At 39.2% G+C, this 18,752-nt stretch overlaps 3 protein-coding genes across 3 annotated transcripts in view; all 3 read right to left on the bottom strand.

Annotated features, from left to right (window-relative positions):
• Positions 1 to 1,933: 1,933 nt before the first annotated feature.
• Positions 1,934 to 4,600, bottom strand: hoxa11b (homeobox A11b). Its single transcript, XM_014337614.2, has 2 exons — positions 3,538 to 4,600; positions 1,934 to 2,614 (listed from the first exon to the last, which is right to left on the bottom strand). The coding sequence occupies exons 1-2, from the start codon at positions 4,136 to 4,138 to the stop codon at positions 2,382 to 2,384; spliced, it is 834 nt and encodes a 277-aa protein (XP_014193100.1). The 5' UTR covers positions 4,139 to 4,600; the 3' UTR covers positions 1,934 to 2,381.
• A 5,153-nt stretch (positions 4,601 to 9,753) lies between these two features.
• hoxa13b (homeobox A13b) lies at positions 9,754 to 11,829 on the bottom strand. Its single transcript, XM_005934759.3, has 2 exons — positions 11,099 to 11,829; positions 9,754 to 10,870 (listed from the first exon to the last, which is right to left on the bottom strand). Exons 1-2 carry the CDS (start codon positions 11,730 to 11,732, stop codon positions 10,632 to 10,634), a joined length of 873 nt encoding a protein of 290 aa, XP_005934821.1. The 5' UTR covers positions 11,733 to 11,829; the 3' UTR covers positions 9,754 to 10,631.
• Positions 11,830 to 15,005: 3,176 nt separating this feature from the next.
• The window catches only part of hibadhb (3-hydroxyisobutyrate dehydrogenase b), a 7,704-nt gene continuing 3,957 nt past the window's right edge, over positions 15,006 to 18,752 (bottom strand). The window contains exons 5-8 of the mRNA XM_005934758.3: positions 16,353 to 16,486; positions 16,150 to 16,226; positions 15,909 to 16,065; positions 15,006 to 15,615 (exon numbers count right to left, since the gene is read on the bottom strand). Of these exons, the coding sequence (XP_005934820.1) occupies positions 15,457 to 15,615; positions 15,909 to 16,065; positions 16,150 to 16,226; positions 16,353 to 16,486 (527 nt within the window). The 3' untranslated portion in view covers positions 15,006 to 15,456. The remainder of the gene's footprint in view (positions 15,616 to 15,908; positions 16,066 to 16,149; positions 16,227 to 16,352; positions 16,487 to 18,752) is intronic.

Raw genomic sequence — 18,752 nt, 5'->3', positions numbered from 1 at the left:
AATAAATGTTAGAAATCAAATGAAAAGCACGCACAAAGGGACAACAAAAGTAACCAAACGAACCATGGCTTCCACTTTTTAAAAGATTTGTATTGATCCCATAGCGTGTACCCAAGGATGATCAAATCCTCTTCCACTAAATGAAGTATGATCTACATTTAAAAATAAAACAAAACTGTATGGTGTTGTAAAAATTAGTGACCCACAAACTGTTTGGAATATAAACCTTTGAGATTTTATTTCTTCATGCGCATTAGATATGCCCATTACTTTGCACAATTTCAACCTGAGAACTGCTGAATTGAATATACACAGAAATAAATTTTCTGCAGAGTTTTCTTGCGGAACTTTTCCAGAAATCTTATTATTATATGAAAACATACAATAAAACATCTTCAGGTCAGTTATATGCAGACAGAAATGATTCTGGATGTTGTGGGAAATAGACTTTCTTAAATCACAAGAAGAGAAGGGGAAAAAGAAAAATACATCCCTGTCACTGTGAAATGAATATGACAGTATGTCTGTGCCTACCTTAACAATAAAATCCTGAGGTGGTTACATATTTTAAAGCGGCTGAACGTCGAGTCAAACTTCCTTCATATCTCAATTCACGGCAATGACATTGATCTGAGGAGCGCCACCCAGTGGGCAAACACAACAGGCCCACACTGGAACGCAACACCAACGGAATATTCCTACCACGGCAAGATGCTGATACAAATGAGGCCGGAAAGGTCCGTGAACACAAGTTTCAGTGCTCCCAGCCGTTGTTTTTCAGGCCCTTAGTCACAGTTAATAACCTTGGTCTCAGACGCTTTATTGCACTGCACTCCAAACGCTCCAGACGAATCCGCGTTTTATGGCCAAGTTACTGGAGCAACTGGGAGGATGTGCAGCAATCAAAGCGGCATTCCTGGGAGCCTCACAGGATGCACGGTATAAGGAAGGCTACAGGGCCCTTATTAGCTTATGACAGGCTATTCAAGTTGTTTTCAGGGCCCTAGTGCTGTTTATAAAATCACATTGAACACTTTTTCTTTTTTACCATCTTTTCATGTGCAGTTACCTCCATTTGCCTGTAAGATTCCCAGCTTGTTTATGTACTAACATACTTATGTAAGGTCTTTGGATAAAATCACTCCACATAATAAATAAATGATGATACTGTTGGTGGTGACTGTACTCACAGTCTGGGGTTTCTCCGTGTCTTTATTTACCCCATGTGCTACTGCTGGTTCAGGCTGACACAGGCTGACTTGAGCGTCCAGTAACAGCTACAACACTTCGTGGAGCCACATGAGAAAACAAATACATTTGTTTTTTAATTAGATCTACGCGATTTGTTAAAGTGTCAAGATCGTTTCAGATTGACCTAATAGGAATGTAAGGTAAAAAAAAAAGTTTTTCCACATCCCCCTCCCAGAAATGAATGAAAGCCTTGTAACGGATATCAAATAATAACTGCAGAGGATCTGATTTCCAGCCACGAGGGAATAAAAAGCGTCAGACCTACATATCATGCATCTGATACGACCCACGTGCTGGCATATAAAACAAAATATTGGATTATGTTTCTTTTGGAGGCTCTTTTATCAGAGGTTTGCCCTTTGGACGAATTTGGAAAGTAATCCAACTTTTACGAGCAAGGGCTCGACAAAGCGCATGTAGTAGGGTCAAGCGCAGATGGTAAATATCAGTGAATCTCAGACTTAAGTGCATGAGACGAACAAATTTGTATCAGATTATGACTTTACTCATTCCACAACTATGCAATGCCGTGGCAAGCGTTTTTCGACCAGCTGATCATTATCAGTGGTGTCAAAAATCAGGAGGGGGGTCTGTTAGTAACTCCAAAACCTAGAAAAAAAAACGTTTTTAAATCCCCAGACTTCTTGTATTTGCACAGGAACACTGAAAAGATGGCGGGGGGGGGAGTCAAAAGATTCGGCCCGCAAAAGATGTGTGTTCGCGCTTAAATTGGGCCAAATCAAGATCCATTAAAGGGGACAGAAAGATACACGTGCGTGCGCAAGTAAACTTTAATCATATAGTGGAACAAAATAGGATTTTTTTTTAATGCATCTTGATGTATATTATTAAATAAAATGAAGGGAAATCAGACAGATGTGGTTTTCTGCGTAAGCACCCCATGCAACCATTAGACTTTAGCATCTGTCGAGCTTAATAATAATAATAATAATAATAATAATAATAATAATAATAATAATAATAATAATAATAGAGCAAATTGTGTTAAAGGTGTATAAATAATTATTGATGGAGAGTGGCACTTTAAAATCTCGTCCTCCTGTCCAGGTAATGATATAGATGTGTGTGTAAAAGAGAGAGGTGCGTGTCCGCTGTCTTTGTTCAGTTTTTTATAGCAGGGGGTTCGTGGTGTAGTACTGTAAACGGTCTCTGTTCAGTTTCTTCTCCTTCATCCTTCTGTTTTGGAACCAAATCTTGACCTGGCGATCTGTCAGGTTGAGCATCCGCGAAAGCTGCAGACGCTTCTCTTTGTTGATGTAAACACTGAAGAAGAACTCTCTTTCCAGTTCCCTGATCTGATATTTGGAGTATGGACATCTCTTCTTGCGCGTCCTCTGGCCACCTGGAAGACAACAAAAGGCAAAAGATCGTCACTTAAGATTAACATGGACCCCTTTGCACCCGCGTGAGATCGCCAGTGTATTTCTCGCTGATAAGCAGCCCCAGCTTTGGAGTTCAAGTATCTTCCCCCTACACTCAGGCCTACAGGATCAAGACTTGTAAACAAAGGCTGGGATTGATAGTGAAATTTGTAAAGTGAGGGGGGGGGGGGGATCATCTTGGCTGTTTTGGGGATTGAAGGCGTAGGCCTAAACGACACATGGGAGTATCATGTATCTGATATTCTTTTACTGTTCTCTATTGATCTCGCTGTGGGTAGAGAGCAGTTATTTTAGCTTTAGCACTGTAAATGCTGTCATGGAAAGCAGCTGGTGCATTAAAGCCTTGCAAATCCAGTGAATTTGTAAATATTTATCCAAAGAAGCAGGGTTAAGCCTAAACTCTTGTCCAGAGTCAGATTTAAACGCCCAACGCACTCCACTTTGCACTGCGCGGAATAAACAAGAATGCTAAATCTTAAAATGATCCAAAAATGGCTTATAATCAATGCAGAGGCTCTGTGGTGTGTTTAAAATATCTAGGTCGCTGTTAGGCTGTTATGTCAGTAGTATTTAAAAAAAATAAAATAAAAATTAACATTTGGCATATAAATGTTTTACAAGGTAATTATAAAAGTCCATACAAGCGCACAAATGAAGGGGAAAAACAGAGGCCATGTTGGAAATCTTGAAGACCAGCTTAACGCCAAAGTCTTCACGGCCAATTTCAATCCCAAGCACGTGATCTTGTCGTTTATAACATAGTTTTGTTGTAGGGTAAATCTGCAGGCCCTCCATAAACCTTACGTGCTTATAAAACTGCATATAAAAAGCTTTAAGAGCAAGGCGTAAGATTTTTCTCTGTGCATTAAGCAGGTTCACTCACTGCTGCTTTTGCTCTGCTTCTCCTCGCTGTGGCCGGAAGACGACTTGGGGCTGCAGCTCTCCGCCGTGTCGGAGCCCGGGTGCGCAGGAGCTGGGCTTGCTTTGGCGTGTCTCTCCGTATCTGTCGCGTGTGCCGTCGGCGTTGCGCCGTTCTCTGCGCTCCCGTAAGCAGTGTCGAAAAACTGATCGAACGCCTGTGGCAGGACCCCGTTCCTGCCAACGCTGCCATAGAAGCTGGGCGTCGGGTTGGAGGAGCTGCAGTGGCTGGCGCTGGGGCTGCCTTTCACCAGGATCTCTCCCCCCCGAGAGGTCGGGCTCGTCCAGCTTTCCCTGTGCACGATGTCCTCAGCGAAGCAGTGCGATAGGCTCCCCCTGCTGTGGTGCCATTTACTTGAAGTATCAATGCCATAGTCTCTGAAAGCCACATCTCTCACGGATGGGACCTGTGGAAGAGCTGAGGACTGGTAGGAGTATGTCATGGGGCAAGAGGACTGGCTCTGGGTTAAATAATGAGGGAGACCCGAGAACTCTGCTCCGGAGACGTAGTAAGTGCAGCTCGGTAAATACATATTGGAGCCAGAGATCCGTTCATCAAAATCCATATTCTGTGGCTGAAAACGTCCTATAATAATCCTTGCATAGTTCCTCCGCGACGCTGCGCTCCAGTCACTTTGAGGCAGACTGGTGGAGCAGAAATCCTTAGACGTACAAGCTGACGTGGGGATCCATCTCTATCCATTCCTGAGGGCCAAAGCCATGTGACCACTGGCACAAAATGACAGATAGCCTACGTCTCAACGTGTAGGTTATATGAGTGAAAGAGTTTATGAAGTCGATCTTTGGCCGTGTGGAAAAGGAAAAATACTGAAACGGAATTTTGCTCAGAACTATTTTGGATATGCTGGAAGAGCTGAGCCTCTTATACACTGATTTTCATTGTTCCAGTGGGGTTATCTGGCTGAAGGCCTATTAGTGCCATGCTACAGGGTGGAAAACCCCTGAATTATATCAATTTTTACGCAGGCCAAGCATACCTGCAATTATATTATTTTATTTTTTATTTATGTATTTTTGGTTTCTTTCTTTCTTTCTTTCTTTCTTTCTTTCTTTCTTTCTTTCTTTCTTTCTTTCTTTCTTTCTTTCTTTCTTTCTTTCTTTCTTTCTTTCTTTTTATTGTTTTTAAACCTAACATTCGCCTTAACCCCGACCTCAGCACAGACGCCTGAGCGCTTTTGAAGATGAAGATCAGGTTTTCGGCCGCGTCAGCAGCAAAGATACACACCCGGTTACGCACGTAAGGGTTAAACTTTGAGACACAGATGACAGCATTTAGATAGAACAGATGATCTGTTGAGTTTGATAGTTTGACAGATTCCAGTTTTGAAAATAAAAAAAATGGTGCTCAGTCACACATGCGTAAATTTATTAAGAAATTAGAAGCCTGTAAAATGGGATTATTTCTTGTCTGTGGATTTAATATAGCTCCTCTGGTTATATGGCGACCAATCAAGTCCCCAAGTGTGGGGCGATGCGAGACATTGTGTACTTTTGTTTTTCAGGCATCCGCACAGATTCACACCCAGGAGCAAAAAGATAACAGACTGTGAGGCTTTTTTTTCCATTATATTTTTATATTTGCAAAGTTTTTTGTTCAGACCAGCATTTCCATGATCGTTAAAACATACTTTTCTATTTAATACCACATTTCCCCAAAAAATATATTGAACCGCAGTCTGGTTTTTTTTGTTTTTGATTTTGTTTTTGCGTAAAAGTTGAAAAAAATTTATATATATATATATATATATATATAGCCAGCGTGTTTGATGTTTAATGTAGACATTTACGTGTTCATGTACTATGGATAATAGAGGTATTTGTCGAAGGGGTTCCAGTCTTTGGATCGCTTGTTCTCTTATTGCAACGCCCAATATAAACCTTTGGACACGGGCGATTTCCCACACTCCAACCCATTTTCATTTGTCATCACTGCTGACTAAGTGGGCACATGTGTCACATATCACTAAACCCGTTGTGCAGCCAATTTTAGAATTTCGTCCAAATATATCAAAGCCTGTGAATTTGTCATCTGCACGGAAGCATTAAGAGACTCTAATATTTCACCCACGTGGCTGTCTCGCTGATTTGAACGGACTGCGTGTGCTTATTGCTATGGCACTAATATTAATTTCATTGTTAAAATCGTCTCGAACATTTTCACCCAGTTTAAATTCTTTTGCTAATTATTCGTCCCGTCGTATTTATAGCAGCATCTGTATTAAACCGAGCCTGCAGGTGTGAATCGGTCTGTCACATCCTTAAATCATGTTATATTTAAATGGTTATTCAATGCAGGTAAAAAAAAAAAAAGGACATGTAATGTTAAAGCCGTACATTAAAATATAAATTGACACACTAATTGATATGAGAAGGCTTCACTGTAGGTTGTAATCATTTACATGCATGCTTGTCTGCGAGAGTAGATTTTTAGGTGTTTCCCATATAAAGAAAATACATATAGGAAGATGGACACTTTATTTTTTCTATAATGACAATTTCATTACAGAAATGACAGAAAATGTTCATTTAGACAACTAAAATGATGTATTATGTCAGCATAACGAGTGGGTTGTAAATTGTAATTAAAATATTTAATGATTGATTGATTTTACGTTGCTCAGATAATCATAAGAAAGCGAAAGTTGGCTCAGATGCAAAGTGTAAAAGGATTTTTTTTAAGGAATGTAGATATTCAATGTAACAAAAACCGAAAATGTATTAAAAACACACATTTAGACTGGCAGCTAGGACGATGATGGGTGCTTTTAAAAAGAAAACGTTTCCTCGATTGCCGAGAACTTTCGGTTGACATATGTTTTGTTTAACTCCTGAACTTTCCTGTTCCCTAATTAGATTTCAAAAGAGGGAATTATCTAAAGTGTAAGTAAAGTAACATTTTACCTGCATATTATGGTTGATTCATGACGCATTTTTGATTATATTACAGGTATTTTAACAGTAGATGGGGGATAATGACATTTTGTGTGTATCTCAAGCAACATGTCAGAAATTAAAATATTATGTACCGAGCATTGCAAGTTTAAAAACAAATCCAAAAAAGTGTTTCGATTTATTTTTGATTTATTTTTTTCGGAGTGGGTCTCTTTTGTTTACACGTGAAACGCAGCACTCACCTTCAAAGACAAATGTTCAAGTGGAAACAAACAACGAAATTGTTTTATTTTCCAGCACTTCTTAATATGTACGAGGATTAAATGAATACAGCATACAGACTGCTCACTTTGCAACAGCTCTGCGTCTATGAGCCTGGACCATGCACGATGACTCGGGAGGAAAAAATGGGAATGATTTGGAGGACAGAAAGATTTTCAAGATAGCCAAATATTACTAGAAACGTGTCTCTCCGTCTTCTTTAAGTAGTTAAAACTATATCGGTAACCCCTAAGGAGTTGTCATGCGCTCGTTTTAAAGTAGGCTAATTCATAATGTGGCTTTGACCAGCAAAGAGATCGTACGACGATATTTATTGCAGTTTAATGAAAATCTGAATGTTTGCTGTAATGAAATTTAAAAATGGACAGAAAACTGGACTCTGGGTGCATCTGTCGGAGCAAATAAAATAGAATATAGGTTGTTTGTTTTTTTGTTTTTAAAAAAAGTCGAATTAAATGCCTTAATAAAACTTTCTGGATTCGAAAATTCAGCCTCGTGTTCATCTTTTAGTTTAGCAAATGAAGACAGCAGTTGGGCTAAAATCAATCCCACGTGGATGATTAGATAAGTGTGGATTTCAGCCCCTATTATCCTGACAGACAAATGCATGCGAGCAGTGGATTTGATCCAGTGTTGAGTGTGTTTAGGCATGACTCCGTATCTCTGATCAAGAAAAGCAAAAATATCCATAGCTGGAGAAAGGCAGCTCCTTTCGAACATTCCAGTTTGCTCGTGGGTGCCAGGAGTCTGCCTTCAGCTGCAACAAATAAAGATCTTTGCTCTTGTCTGAAGTTCATTGCACAACCTTCAACGCCAACATCCAGCTATGCAAATACACAAGAACATAGAAGAGTGCTAACGTCCAGCATTAAACCCAGAGTCATTTTGTGCAGCATGATGAGTTAAGCTTCACTTTTCGTCTTTTCCCCCCGTCTTCTTATTTTTAGCCAGTTAGGCTGTAGGCCACACATTCGTTAGGCTATCTTGTAAATGTTCTTGGCTCCAGTTTCCTCCTTGTCAAGCGCTATAATTTACATTTAAAGATAAAGTTTAAAGATTCAAATCAAACTAAACAGCAGGCCTGTTTTCACTCTTTTACTGATTAATCCAGCAGCAACCTTCAGGTCTGCACAATACAGGACGTTTTGGAGTGAGGTGCATTTACCTGTGTGGCTGTTAGGGGGAGCAATGGCACAACCCAACAAGAAGAAGCCTCGCACTTGTAGACAATTCACACATGGGGAAGATTTTGAATCCATCTCATGGTGGGAGAATATTTAAAACAACCTCATTTATTGCAAAGAAGCCAGCCAGCAAAATGCGTAAAATGCAATTTCTAGATTTCGAAATAATGAGCGGTGTTAGAAAGTATCCTGACGAAACTCTGAAATAGACAATTAAGTCAGTGTTGTTTGTTACCCTGGACGGCACAATGTGACTGAGAAGAGAGGGTGACACTCACCAGAGGGTGCTGCCTGGTTAGCGTTAAAAAAGCTCCTTTTTATGGCACAGGTCCATCCTTCAAATATAACCGGACAGAAAAAAAGAGCAACCGGCCTCACAGGCCTTCAGCACGGTTAAGTTAATAGCATGACTTATATTACTTCAGTCACGCAGTCTTATTTCACACAACACATTTTTTTTTTATTCCTCCAGTTATTAGATGAGCTTTTTAACCTGCAATTTGCTGCTGCAGAATTTTAATTGATCTCGTTTGGAAATGAGATATTTTGAGGTAATTGTGATATTGGATTACTGAGGCCCAATACTTTGAGCGAGAGGTGAAGAGAGGTTAACGAACTGATTGGTTACGCGCTCTTACTTTATGAATTCGACATAGAAACATTTCTGGGTTGCAGTCAGCGTGTGTGTAATGCTGCCGATTATTAAATCTGATGATGATTAATAAATCAGCAGCCTATTAAGACAGTTTCAGGCCACATTTTTTTTCAGACGGGATTTCTCATTATTGTTTAATGACGACTCAACAAATGTATTTTTTGCTTCAAAAAACAAACAAAAAAAATCTTATTAAAATATAATTTGAAGTAAAAAGGGTTGATTGGATTGTTTCTTTTATCTAGATTTAATAAATTTTAAATAATATAGAAAATATTCCCGGGAATATTATTTGGCGAAATGAAGAATTGAATGAAAAATGTATTTAAAATGTATTTAAACTCAAAGCTTTTATGATATATGTATTCATACCAAGCTCTTTCGTTGGATGTTGTAATAACAATGGGAATACGAAGTGTGTGTGTGTGTGTGTGTGTGTGTGTGTGTGTGTGTGTGTGTGTGTGTGTGTGTGTGTGTGTGTGCGTGATTATATTTATTAACATCCTTATTTCACTTTGCCACGACTTCATATTTGTCAGATATGTCTTTAAAAATGTACTTCCATAATACTACGATATTTGAACGATATGCTAAAGCTATTGATTAAATGCTATTGCTAATGAGATAAACAATTGTGTTGAACTCTTACCTTAGCTGATCAATCAGGCACACGACACACTTTAATAATAGACTTGTTTGTCAGGTTTAAAACAACGAGGATTTTCTCTTTTTCTCATTCTTACTCTCTCTCTCTCTCTCTCTCTCTCTCCTCCACCACACACACACCCACCACACACACACACACACACACACACACACACACACACACACACACACACACACACACTTACTCATTACTTGTGTGAAGACAGACATGAAGACAAATGTCTGCAGTCGATGAGCAGACGCGCTGCGCTGTGCTGACGGAACATCGCCACTAGATGGCGACATAAAATCTTCTAATGTTAAAGGCTCCAGGCTCAACGACAAGACTCTCCATAAAGGCCTGTTGGCCTACATACAGGAAATATACTGCACTGATTGTTGAAAATGATATTCTACCAGGAGAAGGATTTTGGAAAGCCGTCTTCTTCTTCTTTTTTTATTCCAACCGGACAGAAATAAAAATGAGCAATGAAAGACACAATTACACTCTCAAACATTTATTATTAAAATAAAAAAGTTGTCTATTGCTGTCAAAATGGGAGGATAGATGTTGCAGTCATAGTATTTACATGTTTAAATATGCCTATATTTTCTTGAAAGTCAGGAAATTAATGTAGGTTATCAGCTCGTTGGCAGGAGAATTCCTTTGAACAAAAGAAGAAAAACTTTGAAAAAAAGAGAGAATTGCGGATAAACTGGAGGCCAGTACTGAAGTACACAAGCCAGTCTCGAGTTTGACATTTACCTAACTACTGGTTGATACTAAAGGATAAAGTTTATTTCAATAAGTTCAGTAAGTAGATGGTTTTTTAAGCTTGTTGTTTTCGAGCCGCCAAGAACGTGTGTGAATAATTGAATCCTGTAATTAATATGTGAATTTGACCGTGATTACCTGAGCCTGGCCTGTTTATATGCAGTGATATTTTTATTTAGCATTACACTGTCTATAAATGTTTTCACTGTTAGTGATTCAGCTTTGATTTCAGTGTTGTATTAAGTAGAAGAAAGCCGTGAGCGGACAGCGTGTATCTTCTTCTTCTCTTCTTTTAGTTTTTTTTTTATCAAAGCAGAATGTCTTTGGTTAATAATATTAAAGCATCCCACGCACAATTGCCTTGGTCAACGTGTTCCAAAATCATTTCCGATCTTCTGTCAACAGGCCGTATAGGCTGGTTCCAATTAAAACAGGAGAAGGAAATGTGCAGGACAAAACAGAGCCTCTCTGGCGACAACAAAAGCGTTCATAAAGTAATAAATTATAGCACAGGTATTTTTTTCTTTTTTCTTTTCTTTCTTTTTGTTTTGCTTTCTTTTTTCGGATTAAAGGGCATCTATGTCCACCTTTCACCATCCTCGGAGCTAACTGGAGCTCTTGAATTTATTGACGATTTTTTTCTCCTTTACGCGCCTGTTTTGAAACCAGATTGTCACTTGTCTCTCTGTCAGGTTTGTCTGCGCAGATATCCTTCTCCTTTTGTCTTTGGTGATGAATTTATTGGTGGCATATTCTCTTTCCAGTTCCTTGAGCTGCACCTTGGTGTATGGCACACGCTTCTTTCTCCCACGACGCACAGAGTTGTCTCCACCAGAGATAGTTTCTGGGAAATAAAGCACATCAGTTCGTTAATTTGCTGGATTGATGAAAAAAATGCATCAACAAATATATTTTTAAAAAGTCCAAACGCAAAATGAAGTGAGGAAAAAAACAACCTGATATATATATAAGCCCTGCAAGCACGTGTTTTTGCAAGTTTAATTACACACGCCGGCAAAGACTGCATATTTCTGTGTGAATAAATAAAAGAAGAAGAAAAAAACTTAAATACCTTGTAAAGTGGATTTCCACAGAGGATTTGACTGTGGTTGCTCCTTGGTGCAGTAAACTTGACCACTCCAACCGTTGGTGATGGCCCATGGCTGGTAAGGCTCCATGGGCAACAGAGACTCGTGTCTTGGCTCAGATGGGGCGCTCAGCGCAGGTACGACAGGGACGTCCAAGTAGCTGGGTTGGTAAGGGCCAGAGGAATACCCCTGATAAAAAGCAAATTCTTTCGCTCTAGAAGAGAACTCCTCACCAGAGACCGATGAGTCTATGTACTTATCGCCATAACCAGAAGGCTGTGCGCACGCTTTAACACTGCCGTGTGACATCCTACAAGGGTAATAACTGCTGCCAAAATATCCATAGGGCAAAGATGCATTGGGCGAGCTCTGAGTCGCAGAACAGGGGCTGCACTGTTTGCCAGGTTCCCCCATGCCAGACACTGGCACCTCACTCGCAGTGTAGGTGGTGCTGGGCGCCAGTGAGGTTGGATGCGCTAACAGATTCCTGCACTGATTTGCAGCAAAATTGCCTCCGGTAAATCCTTCCATGTTCTTGCTTCTTTCATCCAAACCGTTCTCGTACAGAAACATCACCGGGTCAATCCAGTGCGAGTGGAGGAGTAATGAGGCGGTCATAGCATTCCCTACATTGAGACGACCAACTCTTTTTCAAAATCCCCTCGACTGAGCCCAGACAGGGACTCGGGCAGAGTAACGATACCAACACGCCTGAGTACGTAAAGATCGTAAGGTTATTGGCCAGGGCCAAGCACGTGATATGCAAAGGAGACGATAAACGTCTTGACACGAGATAATGCAGATCAGGCTCTGAGTTTGAGAAGACACCGCACGTCAGTGCATCCAGTATTTGCCAACAAGACCCACAGGCATTTATTTTCTATCGGAAACGATTTTTGGAGTCTCACACCGAATGAACCTCGTGTGGAGGCAGTCATATTTTATTACTGTGTAACGCACTGTTTGAAATAAGCAGTAAGTGATTATTGATTTTTTTCTCTCCCCTGCGAAGTTGTATGCACACGCGCCCGTACAATGAAACATGTTTTAACTTGACTGATAAAGAAAATAATACTTCCACACTCCCAGTGTTTGGTGGGATTTAAACCAGTTTTGCAAACATTACATGTTTTTAATGCGCTTTAAGTAAAACGTGCAGATTTTTACTAAATCTAGGATGACAGACCCCCCCCCCCCCACACACACACACACACAAACAACAAAGCTGTAAACACATCTCTTAAGGATATATTTTAATGCATTTTATGAAAGAGATCAAAAATCAAACCGTTCTCACGTTTAGCAAACACAAATTTGGGGTCCACAAAATACAACAAACATTGCGCATTTGGTTGCACTCTACCTCATGCGAGTGAGACGCAGCCGGAGGGCCAAGGTCAAGTTGAAGTTGCAGTGTTGCCAAAATGACACTTAAAGCACAAAGACAAAGAAGCGCTAAATTCCGTGGACTGCTTGGGCGGCACCGGTTTCCACGAGGAGTAACTTGAATTTGCACCATTCCCTTCCTATGATAAGACTTTGCAATTAAGTAAGAATAAAATCTCTAATAATAAGAAGAATAATGAAGGACTTTCTGGGGAATATGCTAAACCTATATCTTTGTAGGGTCACGTGGGTTACTATTTTCCTGAGTCAGAGCTTTTAAAAAACTCGGAGAAGTAGGGCAGATATTACCATAAACAGATGCTATATTCTCATCGGTCTGCAGTGCAACCAGCAACAAATCCAATGTTTACATTTTAGCCCGTGTGGAAGTCTGTGCAAGTGAGTCTGCCACTGAAAAGGTGAATACGAACGGGAGGGAATTTACATACTATTTTCATTTAAAATTTATGTGGTTATTTTAAGTTTGAAACCACGAACGCAGAGGAATGTATACCCAACTAAATTTGAGCACCTTTTAAAAAAATATATGTTTATATATATGTGTGTGTGTGTGTTTTTAATAGCGTTTTCCCACCTTTTGAGGCCGTAAATCTTTATGGCCCAAGTTCATAGCTAATAGACAAGAGTGAGTAGTAGTCTAGGCTGGATTTCAGGGGGGGGAAAAAACTCATAATACTTATTGTTTTTATCGCTTTTTGTTTTGTTTTTATTGCATTGTCACGATAAACTACCCTGAATCTGCTTTTTGTTAAACATTATGCTACTTCGCATTTTTTTTCCCATCTAAAAAAAAATCCGCATTTCAAAAGCGGCTGAGCTACAATAAATGAGAGCTGGCTCGAAAGGAATCTGAGCCAAGTTGTTCACACATTAAAAAGCGGATGCCTTTCTAAAATGAATATAACAGCTAGTAGAAATCGGTTTTTGAGCAGTTTACTCAACTGAAAGTCGATCACGGACTGAAAATTAGGGAAAATCAGTAAAGATGATTTCAGTGTGTTCATACACACAGACACACACGCAAGATTCAGCATTAAACTACTTTGCGTAATTTTGTCTGAAAATTCAGTGATTAACAGGAAACTGTGATTGCAGATTCTAAATACTGGAATAATTATCACAAACACAACAGAAAGAAGACAAAGAACCTAGAAATGTATAAATTAAATATAGAAGAAGACAAAAGACCTCTGAAGTTAGGCGGATAACACAGACAGATTTACTGATGCTTATAATTCTGTTTGTATAGGGCTTGTTTTTCACCTCCTAATATAGCTACATATATATAAATATAAACGTAAAAAAACAATATAGATAGATAAACATATTAATTGTTAATTTTATTACATTTTTAAATTAAAAACAGAAAAGATAAGCCACCACTTATTACATTTGGAACATAAAAAATACCGAGGATGTGTTTTTTTTAACACGATCAACATTAGAATATATCAACTTTTTGCAAACAATGAAAGAAGTTTTAGGCAGAGCCTGAAAGAACCTCGTTTGGCTGACACGATCCATGATCAAATACACATATTATTTATTTATTTTGAGAGCGAGCGAGCGAGCGAGCGAGCGAGCGAGAGAGAGAGAGAGAGAGATGTATAATTTATTTTAAAAAATAAAGATGCCATAACTTGAGCTTCGGCGTGTCATGCGCGCTGATGTTTGTGTGTTACTGTCTGCGGAGACCAAAGTGCTGCTCTGTTTGCAGTACCTATCAAGTAGATGACAACACAGCTCTTAGCCTACAGTGCTTAATGGACTTTTTATGGGTTTGTCTTGTGATCGCATGACCTATGGCACCTTGGCCTCTCAGTGGTTCTTGGCAAACTAGATCAGAAACATGCCGTCCTCCTGTCTGGCGTAAGTGGGGATATAAGAGAGGGGTAGATTCCCAAACTAATGAGGCGGACAACCTGGTGCAGCAGTTTACCACGGCTTTGTTTCTTAGCCTGACGAGTCAAAGCGCAAAAAATATGAAAATCTTAGAGAGCGGGGAAGAATAAGTTGTTCTACAAGTTTTGCCCCTGCATGTGTTTCTCTATCACGGCGCATCCCATCACTGCATCCCCTCTGCAGCAAAGTTTCCCGTGGCAGCTGTTTGTTCAGCATTTTACCGTGACTTCTAATTCAGTAAGACACACGATACGAAGTAACATTTGGGAGCTATTTAACTTACTAGTGCTCTGAAGCATGGGGTGAAAATTACGCAGTGCGAGACCAAATAGGAGCTGCACAATGTATTTAAATCTTAAATTGCCATCTCTTTCGCGAGAATTAGCATCCTTCTTTCCGAGTGTGTGAATTTTGACTGCATTTAATTGCGAGTTTGCGGACTGCGCACATTGGGTTATTTGAGGTGCTTCCTGGGCACAACGTATTGCCATTGTACAAGGTCACAATGAAAGCGCAAGAGTAAAAAAAAAAAGTATTAAAACTGAAGTCAATTTGAAGCTAAAATCCAAATAAATAAATCCGTTAAAGACGCCAACATTGTTCTTTATTTTGTTTTTTTAAACAGGATACCACATGACACTCAAGCATCAACTCCCCTATGAACAAAAAACAAAACAGCAACATAAAGAAACCATTGCAAACAATAGATAAATACGCAGAGAACAAACTGCATTTGTAGTTGTTCAACCCTAAGAAGAATTTCTGCTAAAAGTTTAGATACATAGATGATAATTCAACATCTTGTAAATAAAAAATGAAATGAGTGTTTTTACTATAAAAAGGCTAGATCACACAGGATACATGATTTCCTGACAGGAATGAAGTTCTCATTTGATTTGTCACACTTTGTTGGAGCTCTGAGACCTTCAAGAAAAAAAAAAAAGCCCTTGTGGTGAAATGCACCCTAACTACGCTATGTTAGTCCTGTGCAGAGCTGGGCATGGAAAGGCTGTGGACGGCGTGGAGGCTGACATTACTGGCCCTCCTCCTCACGCAAAAATTGGAACACTGAGGAGAAATCTTTATTGCCGTAACCACGTGCGCACATCATACGATACACCTGATGGGCTAAGGAGCCGAGAGGGACAGGCGTCTTTGTGTTGGTTGCTGTGTTCTGAGCGAGGCCCAAGTCCTGAAAGAAAAAAAAAAAAAGCCCCACATACATTAGAAACACAATCAAAGCGGAAAATGTCATTCTGAAACCACAAGTTAGAAGACCACAGTGTTGTATTAATGAGTTGCTGTCATTAAAGTAAGGCACAGAAATAAATACACCATAAACAAATACTTTATGAATGACAAAACACTTATTTAAAAATAATGGTGCTGCTGGCAATAAGCCGTCGACATCACTGAGAGGAAATGTTATGACTATAAAATAAAATTCCTCCCTCATATGTGTGACCGTGAGGTTTACAAACTAACCTTAGCCATTAGCTGAGTGCCAAAGCCTCCCTGGTAGTTATTCCCAGAGGGGACTCCTTCCATGACTCCTGGTACAGGGTTGTAGGTGTCACTAGACCAACACCGGCCTGAACTCATGTTCAGGATTTGGGCCAAAAGTTTGGGATCAAGACCAAGTCTGGGATTTGAAACCAATGTTAGAATTTAACCACATGATGTTATTTGTCATCCATTTTCTGTAATGCTAAGTAAGCGTTTTCACCTGATTCCCAAGTTCATTGTCTCAGAAGTCCCGATCATTCCAATAGCTAAAAGCATGTTGTTGCAAATTTTAGCAGCCTACAACAAAATGGTAATTCGTTAGGTGACATCTACATTTCTCATTTTGTGAAATGGTTACGAATGAACCTGTGGACACATGATCAGTGTTTCTCAGAATCACAAAGGCCAGATAACGGCTCACACCTGTCCAGTTCCAACTTGACCGCAATAGATCACATTAGCTCCCATGCAGCTTAGGAGTTCTTTAGCAGCAGTAAATTCCTCCTCTGCTCCTCCAACCATGAAAGTCAGTTTACCCGAGCTGGCGGCACCCACACCTGGGAAAGGGAAACCATGGTTACATACAACATCTGGTATACAGTGCTACATTTTTTAAAGTGTCATTTGTTTGATAAAAATTTAAAAAGAAGGCAAATTATCTAAGTAGTAACTAATTTTAAAAATATACTATCCATAACCACGCAGCCTTATTAGCAGCTACCGTTCTATGCTTTACACATTCAGCATAGTGTAGAAGAACAGATTTCATTAGTACATCCAGGGCTAGTGGAATATTTTTAGTTTAATATGACATTTATAAAAAACAAAAAAAGAGAAAAGATCTTGTTGCATTTTTTTTATTAGTGTTCTGCACTCCCAGTTTCCTGCCTTCTTTAAAATAAAGGTGCTGTGATTCAAATGCAAACAAAAGAGACCCACTACGAAGAAAAAAGTAAATAAAAGGTGATATTCTGTCAACTCAAATCTTGTAGGTCATGGAAATGACAAAAATGAGACTGTATGCGAGGTTAAACACACAAAAAATAAAATAAACGTATAAAAATATAGATATAAAATATAATTAAAATCCCTCCAAAAAAGACTTGAATGAAAAATTAAGATGATCGACAACAAATGGAAGAGCTAAAAGCAAATAAGTTGTAGATAAATGTATTTTCTCCCACTGTTGGTCAGGATTTGCCCTAATATAAAACCAGCTGTTGCTGGATTCTTTTGTGCATTAAGCATGCATTCAGGTTCATATGGGGTTAAAACCTTGGCAAATATAATAACCAGGTGCAAGCCACTGGGTGCCAAGAAATTAACCAACAGTGTCTTATAATTAATCTTAAAGTTTACAGGAACCCAGCAGAGGAGAAGGGCCAGGATGGGCGGAATATGTGACTCCCTAATCCTTCTGCGCAGTCTGCCTGAAGCCTTTTGTATTAATTGGAATCTAGAAAGACACTGTGCTGGGAGTTACAACAGGCAAGCTGAGAAGCACGAAAAGCATGAGTAATGCCTTTGAAACTCATCCTGAAACAAGGTACATTTAAAAAAAAAAAAAAACCAAACAAACAAAAAAACAACCTGTGTGTTATGTTGTAAACCAAAAGCTTTAACAACTACGCTGGCATATCAATGTAGTGCCTCTGTGTTGTTCAAAGGAACAGCATGGACACTTGGCCGAGGCATTTAACAATATAACAAGTAGCTGTGATGAAAGAGATCACCACGACTTCTGATTAACATCATAGACACGCAGGAAGCAGTTAACAACATTCACAGCTGTGTCATCTGCACAACACTGAAAACTGCCTGGATTACAGTAAAGTATAGACGGAAAATTTATTTGAGATTGAAGAGTAGTGACGTAACGGGGACAAGTATATGGATTTTATTTTATTTATTTTTTTTTTTTAACTGCTGGTAATATTGGATATAATTTATCATTTAAATATTACCAAAATGTACTCAAAGGCACATCTAAAAAGATGAAAATCTGAGCAAATCTATCTTATAAATTGAAACTAGACACAAATGTATTTATTTTATAAGAACATTCAGAGAGTCTAGATTTAGGTTAAAACTGCTTCTTTCGATTAAGATGTGGGATTTGTTGACATCATTTAGGTTTTGGGAGCGTGTGTGTGTTGCATTCGGAATGTGTGTGTAATCCATTTCTTACACCCTGTGTGTTGTACACTAACTAACTAGCCAACAGTTTGCAAGGCTGGGATGATGATCAATTCCAAAGCTAATGTTTTTTGTCAAATGTAATTCAGACTTGTCTAGAGGAATTCTGCCATCCAATTCCATGTCATAGACATTCAAAATGAAGCCTTCCTTGTGATATGAACAGTTTTGGACATTGATTTTTCTTATCAGCATCCCTCTCTTATTTCTAACTGTGGCCTTTGGTACAGTAAAGATTTCAGTCTGGTTTCTCAATTGGTCCTAATGTTTATTCACCCAAAGAAACAACTTTTAAAACACATGTTGACTCAATTATGTTCTCTCCCTGTGTGCTTTTAAGTTTAAGCTTACACCACACTGCCACTGTACTCCTTTTGATTTCTGCCTGACAGAAAGAGAGATGTTCACTTCATTTCGGGGCTAAAGCCTGGTGACTGACGTGCTGTCAGAGCATGACATACGGTTCAGATTGCATTACTTAAACTGCCGCCACCACACAAAGAAGTTTGAGCCAGAAAGCAGGACAACTTTAATCCATGTGCACTACAATGGGGTGGACGCATATAAATCATTAGTAATCTTTAGAGGCAGTCCATAAAAAAAAAAAAAAAAAAAAAAAAAAAAAAA

The sequence above is a fragment of the Haplochromis burtoni genome, unplaced genomic scaffold, assembly GCF_018398535.1.
Source record: "Haplochromis burtoni strain Fernald_Lab_line unplaced genomic scaffold, NCSU_Asbu1 Contig_120, whole genome shotgun sequence".
Lineage (NCBI taxonomy): Eukaryota > Metazoa > Chordata > Actinopteri > Cichliformes > Cichlidae > Haplochromis > Haplochromis burtoni.
This window is presented reverse-complemented; position numbering and strand designations above follow the sequence as displayed.

Coding starts and splice junctions, on each gene's coding strand:
- hoxa13b (XM_005934759.3), bottom strand. CDS start 11,732: ATGACCGCCTCATTACTCCTCCACTCGCACTGGATTGACCCGGTGATG. Junction 10,871..11,098: donor GTGGAAATCCACTTTACAAG/GTATTTAAGTTT, acceptor TTTATTTCCCAG/AAACTATCTCTGGTGGAGAC.
- hoxa11b (XM_014337614.2), bottom strand. CDS start 4,138: ATGGATTTTGATGAACGGATCTCTGGCTCCAATATGTATTTACCGAGC. Junction 2,615..3,537: donor GAAGCAGAGCAAAAGCAGCA/GTGAGTGAACCT, acceptor GTTGTCTTCCAG/GTGGCCAGAGGACGCGCAAG.